General features: G+C 40.9%; 1 protein-coding gene across 2 annotated transcripts in view; it reads right to left on the reverse strand.

Moving 5' to 3' along the window:
• LOC145459454 (atrial natriuretic peptide receptor 1-like) overlaps window positions 1-18859 on the reverse strand; it is a 34909-nt gene extending 16050 nt beyond the window's left edge. The window contains exons 1-10 of one of the 2 annotated variants that reach the window (XM_080338089.1): window positions 17704-18859; window positions 15651-15807; window positions 11859-11998; window positions 10236-10396; window positions 7571-7737; window positions 7242-7351; window positions 4644-4779; window positions 4278-4485; window positions 1010-1090; window positions 502-645 (exon numbers count right to left, since the gene is read on the reverse strand). In XM_080338089.1, coding sequence (XP_080194215.1) covers window positions 502-645; window positions 1010-1090; window positions 4278-4485; window positions 4644-4779; window positions 7242-7351; window positions 7571-7737; window positions 10236-10396; window positions 11859-11998; window positions 15651-15807; window positions 17704-18134 — 1735 coding nt within the window. In that variant the 5' untranslated portion in view covers window positions 18135-18859. The remainder of the gene's footprint in view (window positions 1-501; window positions 646-1009; window positions 1091-4277; window positions 4486-4643; window positions 4780-7241; window positions 7352-7570; window positions 7738-10235; window positions 10397-11858; window positions 11999-15650; window positions 15808-17703) is intronic. The other variant, XM_080338088.1, reaches the window with a different exon arrangement.
• Window positions 18860-19952: the final 1093 nt, after the last annotated feature.

The following is a 19952-nucleotide window of genomic DNA, read 5'->3' on the forward strand; positions in this document are numbered from 1 at the left end:
TACAAACTTTGAACATCGTCAAGGCCTGTTCTTACCTTCATTTCTTAGTTACTCATGCTAGATTCGATTCGATTATCAAATAGCCTTTTGAAGTAATAGTGTAACTTTCAACATCAGAGATGCTATTTCACGTCTGTGTCGATATATTGCAGTTATGCATATCGCATAACATGTTGTAGCCAAGAGATGTAAGTAGATCGACCGTTGATGCTAGTGTCATCGCTTTGATTGATATCAGCACTGGGAAATCAAGCCAGTAATTCATTAGATTTATTGCCAACAAGGCAAAATTTATAAATATGCACAAGCTTGCTAGCACTGGCGAATAGCCGATTAGAACAAAATGGCCCCCTCGTATGCTTGGAACAGCCTTTATGCCGTCATAACCATGTCATAAATCTAAGATTTTGTGACGTCCATTCATTGCTGACATGTTTATTCCTTCAAAATGTTCCTTTTTACTGCAGCCATACCTGTGTAGGGCTGATTATGAGCACTTACTTTGAGTTGGGCACTTCCGACCTTCGAATCCGCACTTCGGTACGTCAGGGGGCGGCGCACCAGAAGGCCATATTGATTTCTTGCCTTTGTACTCTTCGTAGACGTCCGATCGCGAATCATATCCTCCCACCACCTCGAATTCATCTGATAAAACGTACATCGTGTAAGTATGGGATTGCTTCAATACGGCATACCGGATTAGTCACAGTCAGGCCTCGTCGATCGTATCGTGTTCGTATCAGTAGTACGATTTAATTAACTTTCCGGTGACTGCGATAATTTTCAGGCCTATCACAATGAGTAGGACAGCGGGGAAAATCTAGACACGAAACTGCGTTGACGAACGATCCTGTTTGATTGACGCGAGCGAATTTTCAAGGAGTTGAAAGGTTGTCATTGTTATGGCTCCAGTGTGCGGTGTTGCGCTTAAATTTCACACTTGACTTGTATGGGGATAACAAGGACAGGGCAATGTTTTGTTACGCATGAAAGGACACCTGCAACGTACCTTTCTCGGGGTTTAGATCCAAGACTTCGTAGTTCGTAATTCGGTCGCTGTCGTCGTTCATTGTCATGTTACCGGTGATGCCTGTTGAGATATGAAAGGGCTATGGCATTTATAGTCACTATATCAAAAATGTGGAGTGAATATCAGTCAAAAAGCCAACAATGAAGTGTTTCCTGTTGCGACACTTTGTAGTGGCAAGGCAACTGCTAGCAATACAAACATGATTTGGAATTTGAAATACTTCACGTCGTTTTCGTGACCAGCAGTCTTGGATATTGTGACATTCTCCACTCAACCAACAGATCTCCTATAAACTATTGACAAAACAATGCATATCCGTGCGTAACGTAACTGGATTTATACTGAAATTCTTGATCCCAAATTATCGACACGGTGATAACATAGGAGAAACCAAAAATAGCGTATGACAATTCGATAAATATACTGCAATCTGCAATTCGTAAATTCAAAACTCCATGTATAGCCCGCATCGCTGTATCGTCTGTTATGACGAATGTTGTTAATCTGTTTGGTGTTAGTGACGTTTCACCATCGAATGCCATCTTGTGCTAAGACATCCGACATTATATCCGCACGATGTGTGCATATTTAGCAGGTAAACCGCCACCCACCTTCAAAAGGCCTTTCTAGGCCACGTAAGTTCGCTACAAGCAGTTAGGAAATATATATGTTTACGTGCAACAGTGGAATGAAAATGTGTTTGGCAGAAAGATTTCAGGTAAAAGTGCATGCGTGAGTAAACGTTTGTAAACAGAACGAACAAAATATTTACAAATTACGAAATGCCATATGAATTACTAGAATCAACATAACGTCACGGATGGCTTGTCATGAAGGAGTATCATGCAGCTCTATGATGGAACAATGATTCAACACCACGTCTCGCTACAATCGACCTGACCTATCGCTGTCACAACACTTTCGCTCTCAGGAGACTGTGCTTTGATTCAATTGAATTGAAATACGATCAATACGCGCAAATTTTAGCCCAACAGTGTGGAGTTTCACGTAGATTATTTGTCGATGGAGTTTGTGTAATTTAATTTGAATCGACGTAATTGGCACCTGATTGATGCGCACAATCGGATCACTCATCGCAGTCTTTGCGACATCGCTAACAACAACAACATGAGCGGGTTGAATAATTTAATCCTAATTCGATCTCGGAGCCTGCAACGATTTGCAATCATATCGAAATCAAAATCAATATCATGCGGTGTCCCAACTTTGCTGAAAAGCCATATGCCCATGTCCGAATCCGGTGTACGGAAAACTGTGAATGCAATATCAACCTAAATCCGGCAAATATCTTGAAATCCGTTTTTCGTCTACTTTTCAATACCAAATCCAAGCAAATCTTCATCGCTTATCTCTTCGCTGCAAGTTTTAGACCGTTGCAACAGGATTGCGTCGATCACGGCATTATCAACGATCTTAATCGATTGTTATCTGATAAAATTGCCGATCATTCGCACTCACGATCTGCCCAATTCCAAATGTATAGTCGATTATCCACTAAAATTATCATTCCACCTACAGTTTTTTTCCACAGTTCTACATATTGCGTTAAGAGCACGGGCGTTAGTATAGTTCAGTGGTTCCCAACGTGGGCGATAGGGGGGCGAAAATGGACAAAGGGACGACAGGGGCGAAAATAGAGAAGGTGACGCGTTAAAACGGCTATAATGGAGTCAAGTCAGAGAAATGACCTTTTTTAAGTCAACCCGCCGATGATTACAGTTGGTATACCGATTTTCCGGTTCACAAAATCTGGGGGGCGATGATCGGCGTTGAGCTTGAAAAGGGGGCGATGAGTCGAAAAAGGTTGGGAACCACTAGTATAGTTGGTGGGGTGAACACAAAGAGTCGTCGACTAGTCGAATCGAACCGCTCAGTTACTGATTTTTGCCTAGTCGCAGTAGTTGGTACAACTGAATCTATCACTAGAATAGCGTTAGTGGCGCGGTATCGATGTTGGATTGCAACTGGCACATTCGAATAAATACGGGACCTTCGTTTATCAGTTGTTTTAGGGCATCCGTATAGATATTATTTGGGCATAGCGTTTTGAATCCAACACAACTAATTTGGCCGGAATCGAAATATCAACTGCTGAGACCACAGTGCAAAGATACCCGTAGCGGACAGAGAGGGTCATTGTCAGTAACAAGGTACTTCATACTTTTTCTTTGTACTCAAGTAAGTTTTGCCTGCATGCACTACTACTTACTTACGTGGTTTTATTTCGAGAATGCTTCCACTTCTACCTTAACAGTTACTACACAAAACTACCTACACTCGTACACTTCATTTCCAGCGTGAAATTGTCACGAGAACCGCGATAAATGGCCACCGCAGTATCTGCTGTTCATGTTTCCGAAGATTGTACCCGTTTGTAGCGTCATTAGTCGGTTTTCGTTAGTCCCGAAAACTGCATCAACCAAGCCTACTTTTCGTAGCTACTTACTTGAGCACTTGTCAAACCTTTTATTTTTACTCCTATTTGAAGTAGTTTTCCACGCCTTGGAAATTGACACCTCTGTACTTGTAATTGAGTAGATATTCACGGCGTTACTCATCTTCCACTGGAGGAGGAATGCCAGCTACTTTGACCGTCTTTGATAGCTGGGTTACCTATTACCAGTGTTTCTTAACGTTTTTAGCGCTAGTACCCCTTGAGCTGTCATGAAATCTTTCTCGTATAATACCTACTATCCAGGATCGAATCAGCATTTTTTCAGCCCCCCAGAAACCAACACTACGGTTTTGGGCCTCGGTAGAGGTTCCAACATAAATTATGTGGATTGCAGTGACAGGAGACAATTCAGCGATTGGAGATATCAATATCGAAAATTTCGCCCTATGTGCTGTATTGCTAGGGGCCAAATGTTCATCGCCGCCGATCTATTTGACAATGCAGTTTACTTGGTGGTAGGGGCATCGAAATGTCGTGTGTGCTGGGGCGGAATTTACAGCCGCTGCCGCAATGTCGGGGTCTGATAGTCCCGAACCAGAAGGTTTCACGCTCAAGGCCTCAAGCGACCATTCTCTCATAATTGTGAAAAGGGCTAGACTGATTTCTGTAACTTATGCTTTATTTTTTTTATTACCCTACTAATATTTAGTCGGAGGGGTTGGACCGCCGGCTAAGAACCGTTGCTTATCACAGTTCCCAGTTCCTCGAAAGTTCACTTCATGAACATTCGCGAACATAACGAATAGTGCACGCAGAACACGATAAACTCACCGCTAAACGTGTGGTTGCGGATGTACACCTCGATAAGACTGGTTGCGTTCAACGCCTTTTCCAGAACCTTTTCAATGTCGTCATAGTCCGGGCTATTGTCCCATAAAGTATTCGCTGATTTGCCGGCCAGGTGGTGTTCGAGGCTTTTGTTTACAACAGTAGCCGCCATCAATAAGGAGTCGTACAACAACGCCGGGTAGATGTTATCCTGAACATTGCGTATCATAGGTGTGATCTTCATTGAAGACAAAGATTTCAATAGGAAGCACGGAGATGGAGTGATAAAACAACGCGACGATATCAAAGTTTTACTGCATGATTTGTCAGATTGACGTTAATCCGATCTATCAACAACCGAATCTTCACCTTTATGTAGTCGGCTACGTCGAAATCGATTCGTTCATCTCCATTCCGTGCAATCAGCTCTAGTGCCTTTTCAATTTTTTCTCTGTCGACATCAGGGATATCTAGGAATCCCTGGTCGACATCGGTTACAATGTTGCTGGAACAACAATAATTCTTTATTGTTTCGCCCGCATCGCGGTACAACAAAGGACGTTTGTGATTTATCGACGAATTACTTTTCTATAGATTAGCTAGCATCGTTAACGTGGTTTTGCCGTATTAAATTATTTTCGATATTTCTTGCTAGGAATCCACGTATTTCTTTTATTATCGACTATCACTTAAATTTATAAACCCAGTCAGCTATTCGTCACAGCTGCGCGACACCAGCATCATACGAGTACCAGTTGTTAACTTTCCTGCCCAAGGTCCGTGATGCAAATTACCTGAACAGCAAGGAATCATGACCAATTTGCTATCTGATTTGCTAATATATAAACATTTTGAACATTGAAATCACAAGTGATTAATTTTGGAGCAAATCCCTATTGCATGTATAGATGACACTACCTGCTGAATCACCAATTCCCAGCGAAAATCATTGCGATAAATTTCACGTTACCAGAACATGCTACGGGCATAATGGATACTATTTTAAGCACTTTTACATGTGATATGGAATATATAAAAAGAAGTAATATTTATCCGCAGTATAACTATATCTCTTATCATATAAATTACAATAATAAACATATTGAAAGAATGAATAGGCCTATATACGACCATGCGCACGAGGATAACTTCATGTTTTTATGTTGTGAGTAACTAGGACTAATTTGTACAATATTCACACTTTTTGAGCACTAAAGACCCGTTTGAATGTTCGCCAAGTTGATTACTGTATTCACGCAAAAATAGTTTGACCTGGGCAAGATGTAAACGCTTTAGTATATGATGACTGCAGTGATACATGCTATACACGTCACTTATTAACGGTACACGTGGACAGATGTCAGAATACAGAATACCGAGGTCGACTAGAGAATTCCTTCCTAAGTGTTGGAGGTTTATCTAGGCTCGTCCTCGCCTTTTAATCCGCGTAGGCGGTGTCTTAAAAAGCCCAGAAGTGGGCCGTGCCACCAGGCGGCTACGGAATCAAAAATAAGGAATATTGGCCTGGTGTAAATTGCCATTGTAGTCGAAAAACACCTTGGATACCACAAACAACAAAAAAAAAACAATTGGTCACTGACTATATCGATAAATTGTATTTCTGGCCTGCTGGTGTCGAACGGAATTTACCGACAAGCGCGATTTGAAGATGTGATTATGATATATCATCATTAGGGCAAGTTTCTACAAGTTACTTTACATCTTCCGGCAGCTTCCTAAGTACTCAGAAGATATGTAGTTTGATGTTTTAGGCTGTTTGGAGGAATCTTATATTGCCACTTTTTGCAACTTTTCTTCAATTTTTCAAGCAACATTTTGCAGTTTTTTCGATATTTCGTGCAATTTTTTGCAAGTTTTTCCGATTTTTCATGCAAATATTTGGTACTTTATGTAAATAGATCGCTTGATTATTTCATTGTCGTTTAAATTTGAGGTCTTTTCTGATTTGACGTACATTCAGCTTAGACCGTCGAAAATTATATTTTCACTTGGTCAATGTTTTAGGCTATTGATTTTGTTGGAGTCGCCAACACTCAGTTTTGCTATAGTGTCTTGGATACGGATCGATTCTAGTATCTCATATCCTAATAATTTCAAGGCACTTGTCCATAAATGCAACGTTTTAGTGCAACTTTTGTGAAAAATGAATGCAACTTTTTCCCTCAACTTTTGCGAAAAATAAATGCAACTTTCCACAGATTTGACTGCAAAAAAAAACTGGCCCTAATCATCATAAATTGTTTAGTAACATTGCAAAAATATGTCCATTCAAACCTTGTCCATGTAACAGTGCAGTACATGCAAATCCCACAAGTTAACGGCAATATTACTATGTGGTTGTGACCAGGGCCATATATTCCCTATCATGTGTCAAATAAAAGTTGTGACAACCGTGTTGCCCAGTCATGTTTTTATTTCTACATCCATAGATTTTCGGACGATGATATCGGCTGTCACACAACAGCCCGTAAAAATATTGACCACTTATATTTTATACTTATTACAGCCATAAATCGTGCAAAACACTGCTCAGTCAGAACACGGACAGGATCTATTTTAAGGACCGCATTGCAGGTTTACACTATCATGTTTTAAGCAATAATCTCAATTGCTGGTGACCCGCAGCAGACGGTTGCTTAGTAAATTTAGTTGCCATGCGATACGTCGAGATGGTATCCGAATTCTGGTTATGGCGAAACTGGATAGCGTGACCTCGTCAAAATGATTCTAAATCAGATCTCGGTTCATCAATAAGTCAAGGCGTTCTGCGGTAATGATGTACAATGTTGTCGTCCTTCGGATTTTCAGATTTACCGACTTATCATTGCTACGTGCCCGGAAACAACATTTTGAAAACAACAGGTGTATTTATGTGAATTTCCGGCTGTTTTTGTGCTATCGAAATAAGCATAATTGAAGATACATTTTCGGTATTAGATCAAATACCTTCCGAGACTATTAATCATATTCGAAACGTATTCCTCGTAGTCTTCTCCATGTTGCCTTTTCAACCGCACAATGAGGGCCGATTCCAATTGCCGTCTGATAGCCGAACTCTGTTGATGACAAATTCGATACCGAGTCACGTGAAGCGCAGTGACATTTTTGAACATCAAAGGAAGCGATGTTGGCAGATACTGCAGACGTGCGTCGAAAGGAAAAACCGCAAATATCTCTTTTCATTTGGAACCGGATCCGAAATGATGGACGGAATCATTAAAAGTACATTGACTCGAACAATAATTTGTGTCAACATCTCAAACTTGTATACTTACATTGCGGTGCTCGGCGCTGGGCGCCTCGGGCCAGATCCAAGGCCTCTTTCCGAGCTTGTTATCGATGTCGATAATGATGTACGCGAATTCCTTGTTGTCGAAGCCCACTGCGTCCGCGTGTATCAAAAACTCACGCACAACGTGCGCTACACCGGTCAATATGATCACTGCGCAAGAATTACAAACGTTACAGGCTTACAGCATCCCCTGCACGCGAATTTTAACACACTAATACACTCTCGCAAGTGATGATATAGCGTAATGTTCCACAGCTGCGAGACCAATGCGTGGACTCCAAGTTCCTATCCAAGTGTAAGATATCTATCTAGGCCCCTACTCGCAAAATGTGATCCGCAGCGGCGGTGCCTTACAAAACGCCTAGAACAAAAGAGGGTTGTACTACAAGTCTGCAGATCAAGAATCATAACAACAAATATTGTCCTGGTGTAAATGCTCCGGCGAAAAACCATGAATACCAAAGCAACAAAAACAACACTCTCGCAGACAATGGTGAACACTGAACAGTGAACAGCATCCATATCCATGAAAGACATAAATATGGCACGGCAATAATCATTTTCCGCTATATCAGTCAGTCTTATCGATGCTGGACAGGGCGGATTGCTGACGGGTCAAGTTCCCAGCTCTCACACGAACAGAAAACCGCATCTGAGGGTAATGCATAATAATAGCTACAATTACATAGCGAGGGACACCCGATAGCCGGCCATTTTGATACACCAACACCCTGGAATGAACTATACCCCGGAGTGATAGTAGGGCTTATTAGGAGTTTATGAATTCAAGTGTTTTCTGCCACGGGGCTATATACAAAGGATGTATATGATTGCTAGGTGGTATCCGATAGTGGAGGTACAATGCTGTCGCCAATTATTGTATGTACTGTGCATACGGTATTATCTGTATTCCTTTGGAGTAGACATTTGCTGATTCTAATTAGGAAAATTGATTTAAGCGAAAAATGCTAAACTTCACGATTGATATCGCGAATAATGCGTACATTCCACCTGAAAGATTTGCAAACGGCCCGAATCTTCAAAGTTTCCTCTGATTTTATGAAAATAAACAACAGGGGCTTTATCGTTCTAAGCTAACTCGTTCAAGGTTTCAAGCAATTTCGTCCACATGAACAACAAATACATTGGAGTGATTTGGACTGGGCGATGCACTGCAACGTATTTCTCAGACGCAGATACGGCACTGAAACTGCTTACTTCAGCGATTTATTGGCCGATGGCATTTGCATGCAGTCCCGCCTTCGAACGTTTGAAGCGTTCTGTTCAGGTAACTGGAAACCTGCTATTGCTAGAGCTGCACAGTGCACAGCCGACATTAGTTGCAATTTGCGGAGATCGCGAAGTTTTCTACTCCGTAAAGGATAACTATAATTGCATCGGTATTACTTGTTAACATATCTGAATGATACCAAGTTAGTTAGGCGGATTATGTGATAGATAAGTTGTCAACCCACCTATTGAATACAAAGCAAAGTATGATTCATTGTTGAAACATCGCGACACGCCGATGAGGTATTTGTTATTAGATTCAAATTTGGCTGAACACCGACGACCTATGTTCGACCCTGCTATTTAACCGCCATCAAATCACACCATGTCTAGCATCACGTGCCATGTTTATTTCTTCCAAATATAAGTTGGCTATATTCGGACCTCTGACTCGTGAGTAAATCCGACTCATTTTACCAATAAATAATTCCGATCTGACTTCGCAGAAGATTAATTACTTTAGTAGAAACTTATCTGCAATCGCATACTATTCTGTCGCCAGATTCAGTTTTGTTTATCTATAAGAATGCAATATGGGTAACATCATTGTCCGACTAAATAATTAAGAGAAGCACGACGTGGGATAGTTTGTGCGGGCTGGCGAAGCAGGAAGTTTTACCTCTGGAACTATATTGAGACTTAAGCTGGCTTGTGAGATTTATTATTGCGCGTCATTTCCATTAATATACCAGCCTGAAAGGGGGATTTGAGTATTTCGTCTACACTCGTCCAACATGTAATCCTGACTAAATTTATGAGCGAAATTTGCATGATCAACGTTGTCGTCTGATGGTACCCGGCAGTAGTCATAAACTAAAGCTTATCTACTAACGTTAATCTGTAACGGTCGGCATCGTGGATAGGGATTTTCCAATAGGAATCCCTGACAATCGAATGATGCCATACCTGTTTTGCAAGACGTTGCAGCAATTTGGCATTGAGTCACGTAGGACTTTCAAATACGGCGTCTCTCATCGCATGCCAACGCAAACAAACCCGTATATGGAAGTAGCAGGTTAGTGAAGGTCAGCAAAACAATCGTAATCATAATCAGCGCATTTTACAAAAACATTTAATTGGAAGAGCAAATGCGACTTCAGTGATTTCAAAGACGCATAACACATTGAATAGATGACAGACAACTGCCTAACCGGTTACAGTGAACGTTGTTTATGCTGTAATCATGATTTTGTTTTCAATATTGTGTCACATTCTACAGTAACTTCATGAACACAAATAAAATCGAGATATCACTGCTAACTCTATATGTCTCTGGTGGTACGTATAGATAGGTATTATACGGTTATCCACGTATGGCATCATCAAAAGTTTACCAATCAATGTACGTAACAACAAACCTCTTCCGAAATCCCGCAAGCCGAGAAGTACTTCTGGGTATTCGTACTTGTAAAGACCTTCACCGGCGGGATATTCAGACAGGCGCATTTGGTGCACTATATCCTCCTGGCGTTTTTCGAATATTCTGTCGAATATGCCTTCAGCGATGAAGTAATACGTTCTGAGCAAAGGAAGGAAGTAAAGTTTACGATTCGTTCGATGCGTGAAGCTGACACCGCAACAATGTCTTGCTGGTAAAAAATTGGAAATGGCAACAAAAGATACATTCATATCGCTTCATTTCTACATTCGGAAATATTCCAGTGGTACTCACTTCACTTCAACTAGACCAGCAGGAAACGGAAATTAATGATTGTAATAGTTACGACTCATGGACATGGTAGCAGTGTTGGGATCAAGTCACTACCTTCGAGTCACGAGTCATTTCGAGTCATCGCACATTTTGACTCGAGTCAAGTCAAGTCAATCGATTTTCAAAGGTGACTCGAGTCAAGTCAAGTCACTCGATTTTTGGAGGTGACTCGAGTCAAGTCGAGTCAAGTCAAGTCAAGTCAAGTCACGAGTCAAGTCAAAATTCAAGTCAAGTCGCCTTTTCGAAGTATGAAGCATGATTAGTGATTACGTCATTGCATTTCGCTAGGTGTCTGAATAACAGATTGATTGGTCATTGATTCTGAACCGATGAACGAAAGAACGATTATAGAGTTAAATATACAAATACATGCAATAAGGGGCTGTTTCACTCAAATAGAACTGTTAAACTACGCAAGTAATTGCATAGCCTCATTTTATAGTTACTAGTCAAGATAAAGAATCGAGAAACGAATTGATAAGATGCAATGTATCATCTCTTATACATAATATTGGCATGATACAATTCGAATCTGCGCCAATGGCTGAGGAGTATATAAACTATATTCGATTACAATTTAAATAAAACAAGAGGTTCGGTTAAGGTAAGAACAGAGAACAGAATATATATTTTGCTATTAAATTACTTTACTACTAGTTTACGACAACGTAAGTTGTAGCTTCGATCACTTCGTTTGTGGTCCATATATTTGTGAGAGAATATTTGACGATCAGTAAAACGCACGATCATTGAATGATTGGTAGCTCTCATGGGTTACACAAGTGTTTGGCGAACAATCCGAACATATGCAAGATAAGGTGATTTTTACTTGATGACTTGAAATTGACTCGTGAATTTTGCTCCGAGTCACGAGTCAATCCACATTTCTGATACGCCGAGTCAAGTCAAGTCAAGTCATTTTAGCAAAGTGACTCGAGTCAAGTCAAGTCATACGAAAAAGGTGACTCGAGTCTGACTCGAGTCAAGTCATGACTCGAGTCATCCCAACACTGCATGGTAGGTCTATCAATGCGGTAGACATACGACGGATCAACAAAATTCCAGATAAAGTTGTAACACCCGACGTATTACCTGCTGCGTTACGTTCCTTCTGCATTATTGGCTATTGCTCCTCACTAGTGGTTGGGAACAAGGTCGCAATTACTATTGGCGGCTAGCGAAATCTACCACGAGTGACTTATCGATCATTTGCGAACAACGCAGATTTATATCTAGCATCAACTAATTCCCGTTTTACGGATCAACTCACCGTTCTGTTAGATCATCCTCAAAGACTTCCACGACATTTCGTTTCCATTGATAGAAATCCAGCATGCTTGAGATGCAATTACCGACTTCGGTGGCGAGAGGACCGGTACGCACAAGCGAGCTGCGTTTGTGATCGCCTTTCTGTTGAAAGTGAGAGCCTATATAGTCAAGGGACGAAAATCCACCTTCTCCCTAAGCAATTTTAGACTAGGAACTTGTGAAATCATACACTTTCACTAGGACACACCGGATTCATGACATCAAATGTTCGAACCCCAAATTTCCATCAGCCCCACCCAAATTTTCACTCCGGCTACGCCTATGCGATAATATAAACACTGCACTGTAAGAGGCGTGTCACTGCCAGCGCCCCATCATGTAGGTTTTCATATTGCAGTTTTATCGGTATAAGGAGAAATAGAGAATTACCACAACAACGTTAGACGTTATATCAGACCACATTGGTGCGAAAATAGTTTTCTAGGTATTGTTCACTACTCATTCGGTTGAGACGGGATGTGCGGAAGTATCAGAAAGTCTTCTCAAAACGTGTCATTTGTCCACATTCGTCAATTTTGTTTATTTACTTAACCTATACTCGAACAGCTTAGCGGTTAGGCAACATTTTTCAGCACCCAGAAATATTTCAATGATTCGGAATGTGTTTGCCTTCATGTAACGTTCACGTGCATGTAACCAACACGACTCATATTTTTTATTATAAAGTGTTGGCAGAATAGGAATTCCTTTACCGATGCCGTGTCGCCAGAGATTCATGGTGACGCAGTGTAGATAGGTTACGCCGCAAGGTCCAGGTCGAAGATTTAGGGACAGGAAATGACTAGGGCTTGGCAAATTCGAGTACCTGAGTGATTCGAATCTGAATCAGGTAATATGCTTCGAGTCGAGTCGAGTAATCGAGTATCACTCATTATGACGTCATAACAGAATGTAGTACGTCGAAGTTCAAATATGTACCGTTTATGCCACGACAAAGAATATAATGCCTGCTATCCATCTCATAAATGATACTTTGGTATTTTTCGACCATACGGAATTCATTGATGTTGTGGGATGATAATGACTTCGGAAATGTGCTACGTCCAGTAACCTTCGTAGCTTTGTACTATATGTTTTGTATGTTACGATACCGCCAATCCAGGTTTCAAGTCTTCAACAGTGAAAATGAGTATCAAAACTATAATTCTCGTTGATAAATTTACTTTCGGTGGCGAGAAGCGTATAATTTCAGTACTCGAAAAAATCGTATTTTGCTACTCGACTCGAATCATTAAAATTATTACTCGATTCAGATTCGAGTACTCGAATCATTGTGCCCAGCCCTAGAAATGACGCATGCTGCAATCAGGCTGTGCTTTGCTGTTCAGTCTTTATATGTGGCACACGATGTGGTCAGGATCCACAAAACACATTTTCAAAGTGTTCATCGCATTAACAACTGTCGGCTGTTACTACTTTGATCAGATTTCTGGTGTACATATATTAAAATGTTTTTCGTGATATCTGATGACATTCGCGATTAATGCCATATGTTAAAGACAACGTCAATTTGCTTTTATAATGTCAAGACATGCGATACATCGCCTGTGTATACCTGATTTAGTAAGTTTACCTCGATCACAAAGTAACAGCTAAAAAAGAAAACCGAGCATCATACTAACTTACAATGCCAAACATAAACAACATTCATTCATATTTGGAAATACATTGAGAATACATTTAACCTTTAACGGAAGACTCTTTATCGAATTAGAAAGTACGCTTATACGATTACCTCAAATATATCATATTTTCACTTCATTCTGTTTCGGGTGTATGGCAGCTGTTGGACAGATGTGACTGTATAGTTGGATATGGTAATTAGGTAAATGATTGCTTATGATAAAAGACATTAGATCTATCCAAGCTACTTGAAAATGTGAATCGCTGATTTGCTATTCCGTACATCTGTCGTCGAGTGGCGCATCGGGTTCCATGTCGGATATTTGTATACACGGATGAATCAAATTAGAAATATTTCAGATCGTTATACGTGCCAAATTTCACGCTTGACACGACGCGCAGTATGTTTTGCTTTTTTACTCCACGTACATTTGTTATGTATCCAATCCAAACGTGCACCTGAACTTGCAATAGGGGCGAGTGTTACAGTGCATCGGATGCAATAAACTTGATGTTTTACAGCCAACTGATCTCGATCATCATATGTAATTCATATAGAAAATAGGATTTTTTTGATACAAAACTCAATCAACATCTTACGACTAACGCTATCAATCTGAGATATATGATGGCATCTTCTTTTTAGGTGGATCCTTACTGTAGAGAAGTCATCAAGGGAGGTTGTCATACAATTTTAGTTTCTTCAAACGCCTTAGGTAAGGTACAACCACAGTCATAAATTCACCAATCTACATTATAGCTGTCGTGCCCAATCATGAATTTGAAACTGGATATCAGGACCTGAGACACGAGTGCGGCGTATACGTATACTATAGGTATAATTTCATTTCAAACCATTCATACGAGATTTTAAAAAATGGTAGAAGTTCTCCCTTATGTAACAACTCACTGTTTAATCTGGGCAGATCCTAATACAACTCAATCAAGCCTATTTAGCTTCTCACGTTGTTAGTAGTAGATCTCCCAAGCACTTCTTCAGTTGCATATATAGGCCTACCGAGGCCTACGATATCGAGCCTACATTATTTATCTTTGACACATAGTTGGGTCTCGATCATGATCAACTGGGACGCTGGTGCAGGTTAATAAAGTCCAATGCACACTTGACCGTTTATAAACATACACAGATGACTGTCTTAAGTGGGAAATGATTAAAAAAACGGAAACGGGAGCTCGGCATTACAAATTCACATGCCAATAACCGAACATTCCATTTCATCGATGTTAATGTCTTGTCAGGTAAGTACATGAAAATGACAACTGTCAAAGACGATGCCAAAGTTTATACTTGTTCTGATATCTCACAGATACTTCGCCAATGACAGCAAGAAAAGCTATTTTGCTTTCGAATGCTTAGAGCGAACAAGAGCACGCCTGCCTCGTTGATGGCGTTCACACAAATACTCCAAACGAGACAAGATAATACCTATATCTTGTCTTTTTTGTCAAATGCTCAAGTTTTACAATGGGTTGGAAATAGCGACAACTGAAAACAATAGTGGAAGTGTGCCGCATCTCCATCAAAATGTAAGTGCAAACCCAGTCAGATTATGTCTTGGCTTATGTCTAATATTGATGAAGGCATGTTCTGTGTTTACATGTTTACATGTTCTGTCATAGTACATGATGGGCTTTTCGAGTTAATATTATACTGCGGGTGAACACTTCAACTTGTTTCGACACCTTTTCCTGCCGTTTTTCTTACCCATATTCAGTTATGGATGAATAAGATATTTACGGTAGATAAATGTTCGTTAGAATTCAACACGGTAGATTGTAGATTGGAATCACGCGGGAATCAACATCCGATTTGTGAGCAAGTAATCTGTAACAATCGGAATGCAATTATTTACGGGGAAAAAACACAACGCGTGTTGGTTGAGTTTGATTGACGCTGACAAATTTCGATGTGTGAGTTCGTGACAAGCTCGATATCAGTATAATTTGTTTTATAAATTTGCGTGACAAGGTTTAAAATGACGGGCGTTAATCCGGAAGAAAATAAGCAACTCGCATCCCTTTGAAATGAGCAGGAAACACGGGATATATATCCATGGAAATAAGCTAATTAAACGTTACTAAACCATACCCTTAATCCAGGCGATATCGACACCGGGCTGATGTTAAGAATATCCCAATGTGCCGTCACAACGGACACTCTAGAAGCCGCGTAGCTGTCCATCGGTCCAATCATGACTGACATGTCGTCGACAAGCTTGGCGTCAACGGAAGCAATTTGGGAGATCCTAAAATCGAAACAACACAATTTTAGCTTCTTGTCGACAGCTATCATCGTGGACGGGCGATTATTGGACCTAATAGCGTGGGGAAAAGATGCGTAGTTAACCGGAAATGTATTAGTGAGCAATTTGAAATATATCAGGTTTGATGACAAAGAATGCAATTATGCAGTGCAACGGATTTGCCATTGTTGCCCTGCGGTTGATCGCCGAATATGGCTATTTCGAAATTATATAGAATATTGATGCTTCATTGTATCATTTTTCATTTCCTGAAATATTCTTATGACCTGAATGATGCTTGATACTTGAATACTGACGGGGAAGTCGTGAAATATGTTTTGGTGGGTTCATTTCAGTAACTCTGAACGGAGAAAATGTCCCGACATCTGGTAGAAGCCTATTTTCATGGGGCGCGAGCCCTGTAATTTGATCGTTGCAAATGTGACTCGTGAGAAGTTTCCTTCTGAATGCATGCCAAAATTCTACTAAAGAATTTAATCATTGATTAGTATTTTAACACCCTACGGGCATGATAATTGTGGGCGCCCAATGTGATGTTAAAGGGTGGCTAATAGACTTTTTATTGTGCTTCAGCATCGTGCCGGTTCAAATTTAAAATACGGGGAGGCGAATTGGTGCGCCTAGTTTCCAAATAACGCTCACCCAGGCGAATTGGTGCGCCTAGTTTCCAAATAACGCTCACCTAACTTCCAACTGTCTATTGAGCGTTTGGAAGCTATTGTTAAACGTCTGATGTAATTGATATTCAACCGATTAATTTTCATCTTCGAATCTGAAGTTATACTGTTCGGATCCTAATTTTGTTTATATCGCCCTTTTGCGAAATTACACAAGGAGGAGAGGATTAACCTGTTCATTCGCGTAAGACAAATTTGTTTTTCGTCTTCGTATAAATTTATGGGGGCGAGAGCCGCGTGAAGCATAGTCCGGTTAGCCAAAGACAAAAATTGAAGAAACGCAAGGATGACGATTGAACATTCTAATTTGTTGGGATATAGTGGATTAAAATGAAAGTATTTTGCGTTTTATGATTTTATTTTCATTCTCCCAGGCGGGCATGTTTTGCAAATTAATTCATTGAGCTGATCCTGCACGTCATCCTACACCGTACTTTCTATCTACCTGAATTTTTCCCAACGCTTAAAGTCCATGTCGTACCAGCTCTTCAACAAGGTTAAATACATTATATTGTTCATGATGTAGGATCTGGAAGGCTCGCGAAGCAAAGCATATCAATTTATTTTCACGTTTCAAACTGGCTCTACAGCAGACAGACGCCGCAATCTGAATTGACTTTCGCATGCCATGAGCTTGCCCGATTATGGCACAGATTCTAGACGTCGAAATAGCGGAAAATTTGAGTTGAATAGCATTTGTAATGAATACCGTGTATCACTGTGATATTGCAAATTACCAAATATATCTAGTAGAGTGTGGCGATACAACATTGCAAAAACTGTTGTATTAGAAGCGAGCATTGTTTAATGTCTACCAGCCGAAATCCAGCCGCCCGCCAGCCCCGAAGATATAGCTGATCATTTCATGCTTACGAAGATTTATAGTCCTTTACACGGTACGTGGACATAATAACATGCGACACTTGACCATGCAACAATCGGGCATGCGACACTTGAGCAATGAGCATGTAGGTAAAATTTAGGGGTAGGTCCCGGTATAGTTAAGATTCAGGATCGGGCTAGGGTTAGGTTTGGGGTTAGGATATATGTAAGTGTTGATTTGGGGGTTGGGTACGTTTTGGTGTTTTGAAAACACATGGCAAAGTCACGCATGGTGGTCTGTCGTTTTTCGTTGTATCGCATGCTCTATGCTCATGCTCATGCTCATTGCTCATGCTCATAGGGCAACCGATTTACACACCTTGTGGAAGCGCGTCCTTTTCCGTCGCCGCAATCACGAAATTGCAGATCTATGTCGAACGCGCCGGCTATTCCATCTGACCGTATCTTCTTCATTGCAACATCCAGCGCCAGTTTAACGAACGGATATGACCAGGGATAAAAGTGATACGAATTCATGCAACAAGCGAGCGTTTCATTGAAATTTGTCAAATTCGTACAATTTATTTCGGGACTCATATCGTACTCCGTTACCATTCCATTCATGAACCCGTCTTCATCGGAGAGGTCTTCTTCGGAAAAATTTACATTATCGAGCTGCATCTCAGATTCCCTCAGTACATTACGAAGGGCTTCGACTCCGGGAGTCATAACTGTCACGTTTAGAACGAACTTGGAATGCGCGCGAAGCCATAACATGTTCAGGATGATACAACATCCCAGCACTCCCATGTCTCTGTACTGTAGTTTGCTGACAGTTCAGTTCAACACGAATTTCAGAGACAGACTATATACATTCAGTAGAGTAGAGCAATGCTGATACAAAGATCCGCAGTCAACGACCAAATAAACTCTAGAGGCGTACGACGAATATCGTAAACAAAATGAGGTATGTACAATACATTGCACAATCGAGTCAGTTCTCCCGTGTTCGCGTATTAATTAAGAGGCTCGCGGCTGTGAGACACAATAGTTACGCCTCCAATGTCTTCTCTGCGTTTGCAATCATATTGCGTATAAAAGCTATCTCTCACAAGGTCACGCACTGAGGTTCTGGCGATATTTGAAATGTACCAAAGCCAATAATCGTGTCAATGCTCGTAGTGCACGACGTATATCTCCTCAATGTTTACATATATACAATCTTCATACCTAGCAAGCTGGGATTGTACAAATGTATAACTAAAACTGTACAAATGTAGAACTAAAACTACAATAACAAGCAGGCAAACTGACGAGCCATATTAGTCTGACACCCGGCCTCGCGTACAGCCTGATCTTATACCCGCCCTGCGACAAGATTTGATCACCATGTAAAACTCAATTTGCATGGTAGCTGCACCGCGCTGATGTTGATAACTGTTCCCGAAACCCGATCAAATTTCTTTGATTCGTTCCCGGCCGCCGCTTCTACCAATTCGTGAGTGACTTACGTATGAGATGATCATATTCAAGATAACCGTGCCAGCATGTTTACTCTTGTGTCAATCATATTTGTACGTACCCGGAGGTTAGACGATAAGGTAATGCGAAATTTTGGCCGGGAACATCAACCGATCTACTTCTCGGAACTCTGGGTGCCCACAATCACGGCGGAGCAATAGACTGATGATTTTTACACATGCGAAGCGACAGCACCTCAGGTAATATTTACAAAATGACGCGACAGCAAAACCATATATAACAGAAACGGGAATTTCGCACTTGTCGGAGTTGGATAAAATTGCTGACAGCATCACCAACCTTCATCTATCAATGAGCCGGCACAATTCTTGGCCGGTTAGATAGCGCGTGAGCGCCACCACCAGCTCAATGCATTACAGTGCTTTCCAACCTTTTCAGTTCGCGGCCCACTTTTCATCCCCGTTGCCATGTGCGACCCACAATAAGATATGACCATTGACCAAACGAATGAGAGCGTCACTCAACGCACAATTCGCAGTGTGAGTAGCGAGTTAAACTAGATGCCAAAAAGTGAGTGACTTTCTGCAATAATTCGGGAATACGAGTAGGCTATCTCAAGCGTACGAGAATTTAGTACATCGTAACACGTGATTACATACGAGTAAACGCGTACGCGTATTTTCAGTGTTGGGATGACTCGAGTCACTTTGCAAAAATGACTTGACTTGACTCGACGCTTCAGAAATGCAGATTGACTCGTGACTCGAAGCAAAATTTACCTGTCAATTTCAAGTGTATCAAGTAGCTAATCGATATCGACTGAATGTTGTATAAATTCGGATTGCTAACCAATCACTCGATTATTATGCGTTTTATCGAGCCTCCATTGTTATATCACAAATAAATTGTTCGCAAATCGGAGACGACAGCACCTTGTCGTGAACTTGCTCATCTTGGCTTAACCAACCCTATTGTATGATTTAAACCAGTGGTTCTTAACCTTTTTTCCTCCAGCGCCCCCTTTCAAAAATTATCGTGCTCCAGCGCCCCCCTCCCAACTTCATAATGTAAGGAATGTAATAAAGACAATGAGTAAGAGGGAGGGCCGTAACAGCACTTCGTCAACCCCCTAAAAACGATTGCCTT

The sequence above is a fragment of the Botryllus schlosseri genome, chromosome 16 (assembly GCF_051294905.1).
Source record: "Botryllus schlosseri isolate E-star chromosome 16, Bs_hap1, whole genome shotgun sequence".
NCBI lineage: Eukaryota > Metazoa > Chordata > Ascidiacea > Stolidobranchia > Styelidae > Botryllus > Botryllus schlosseri.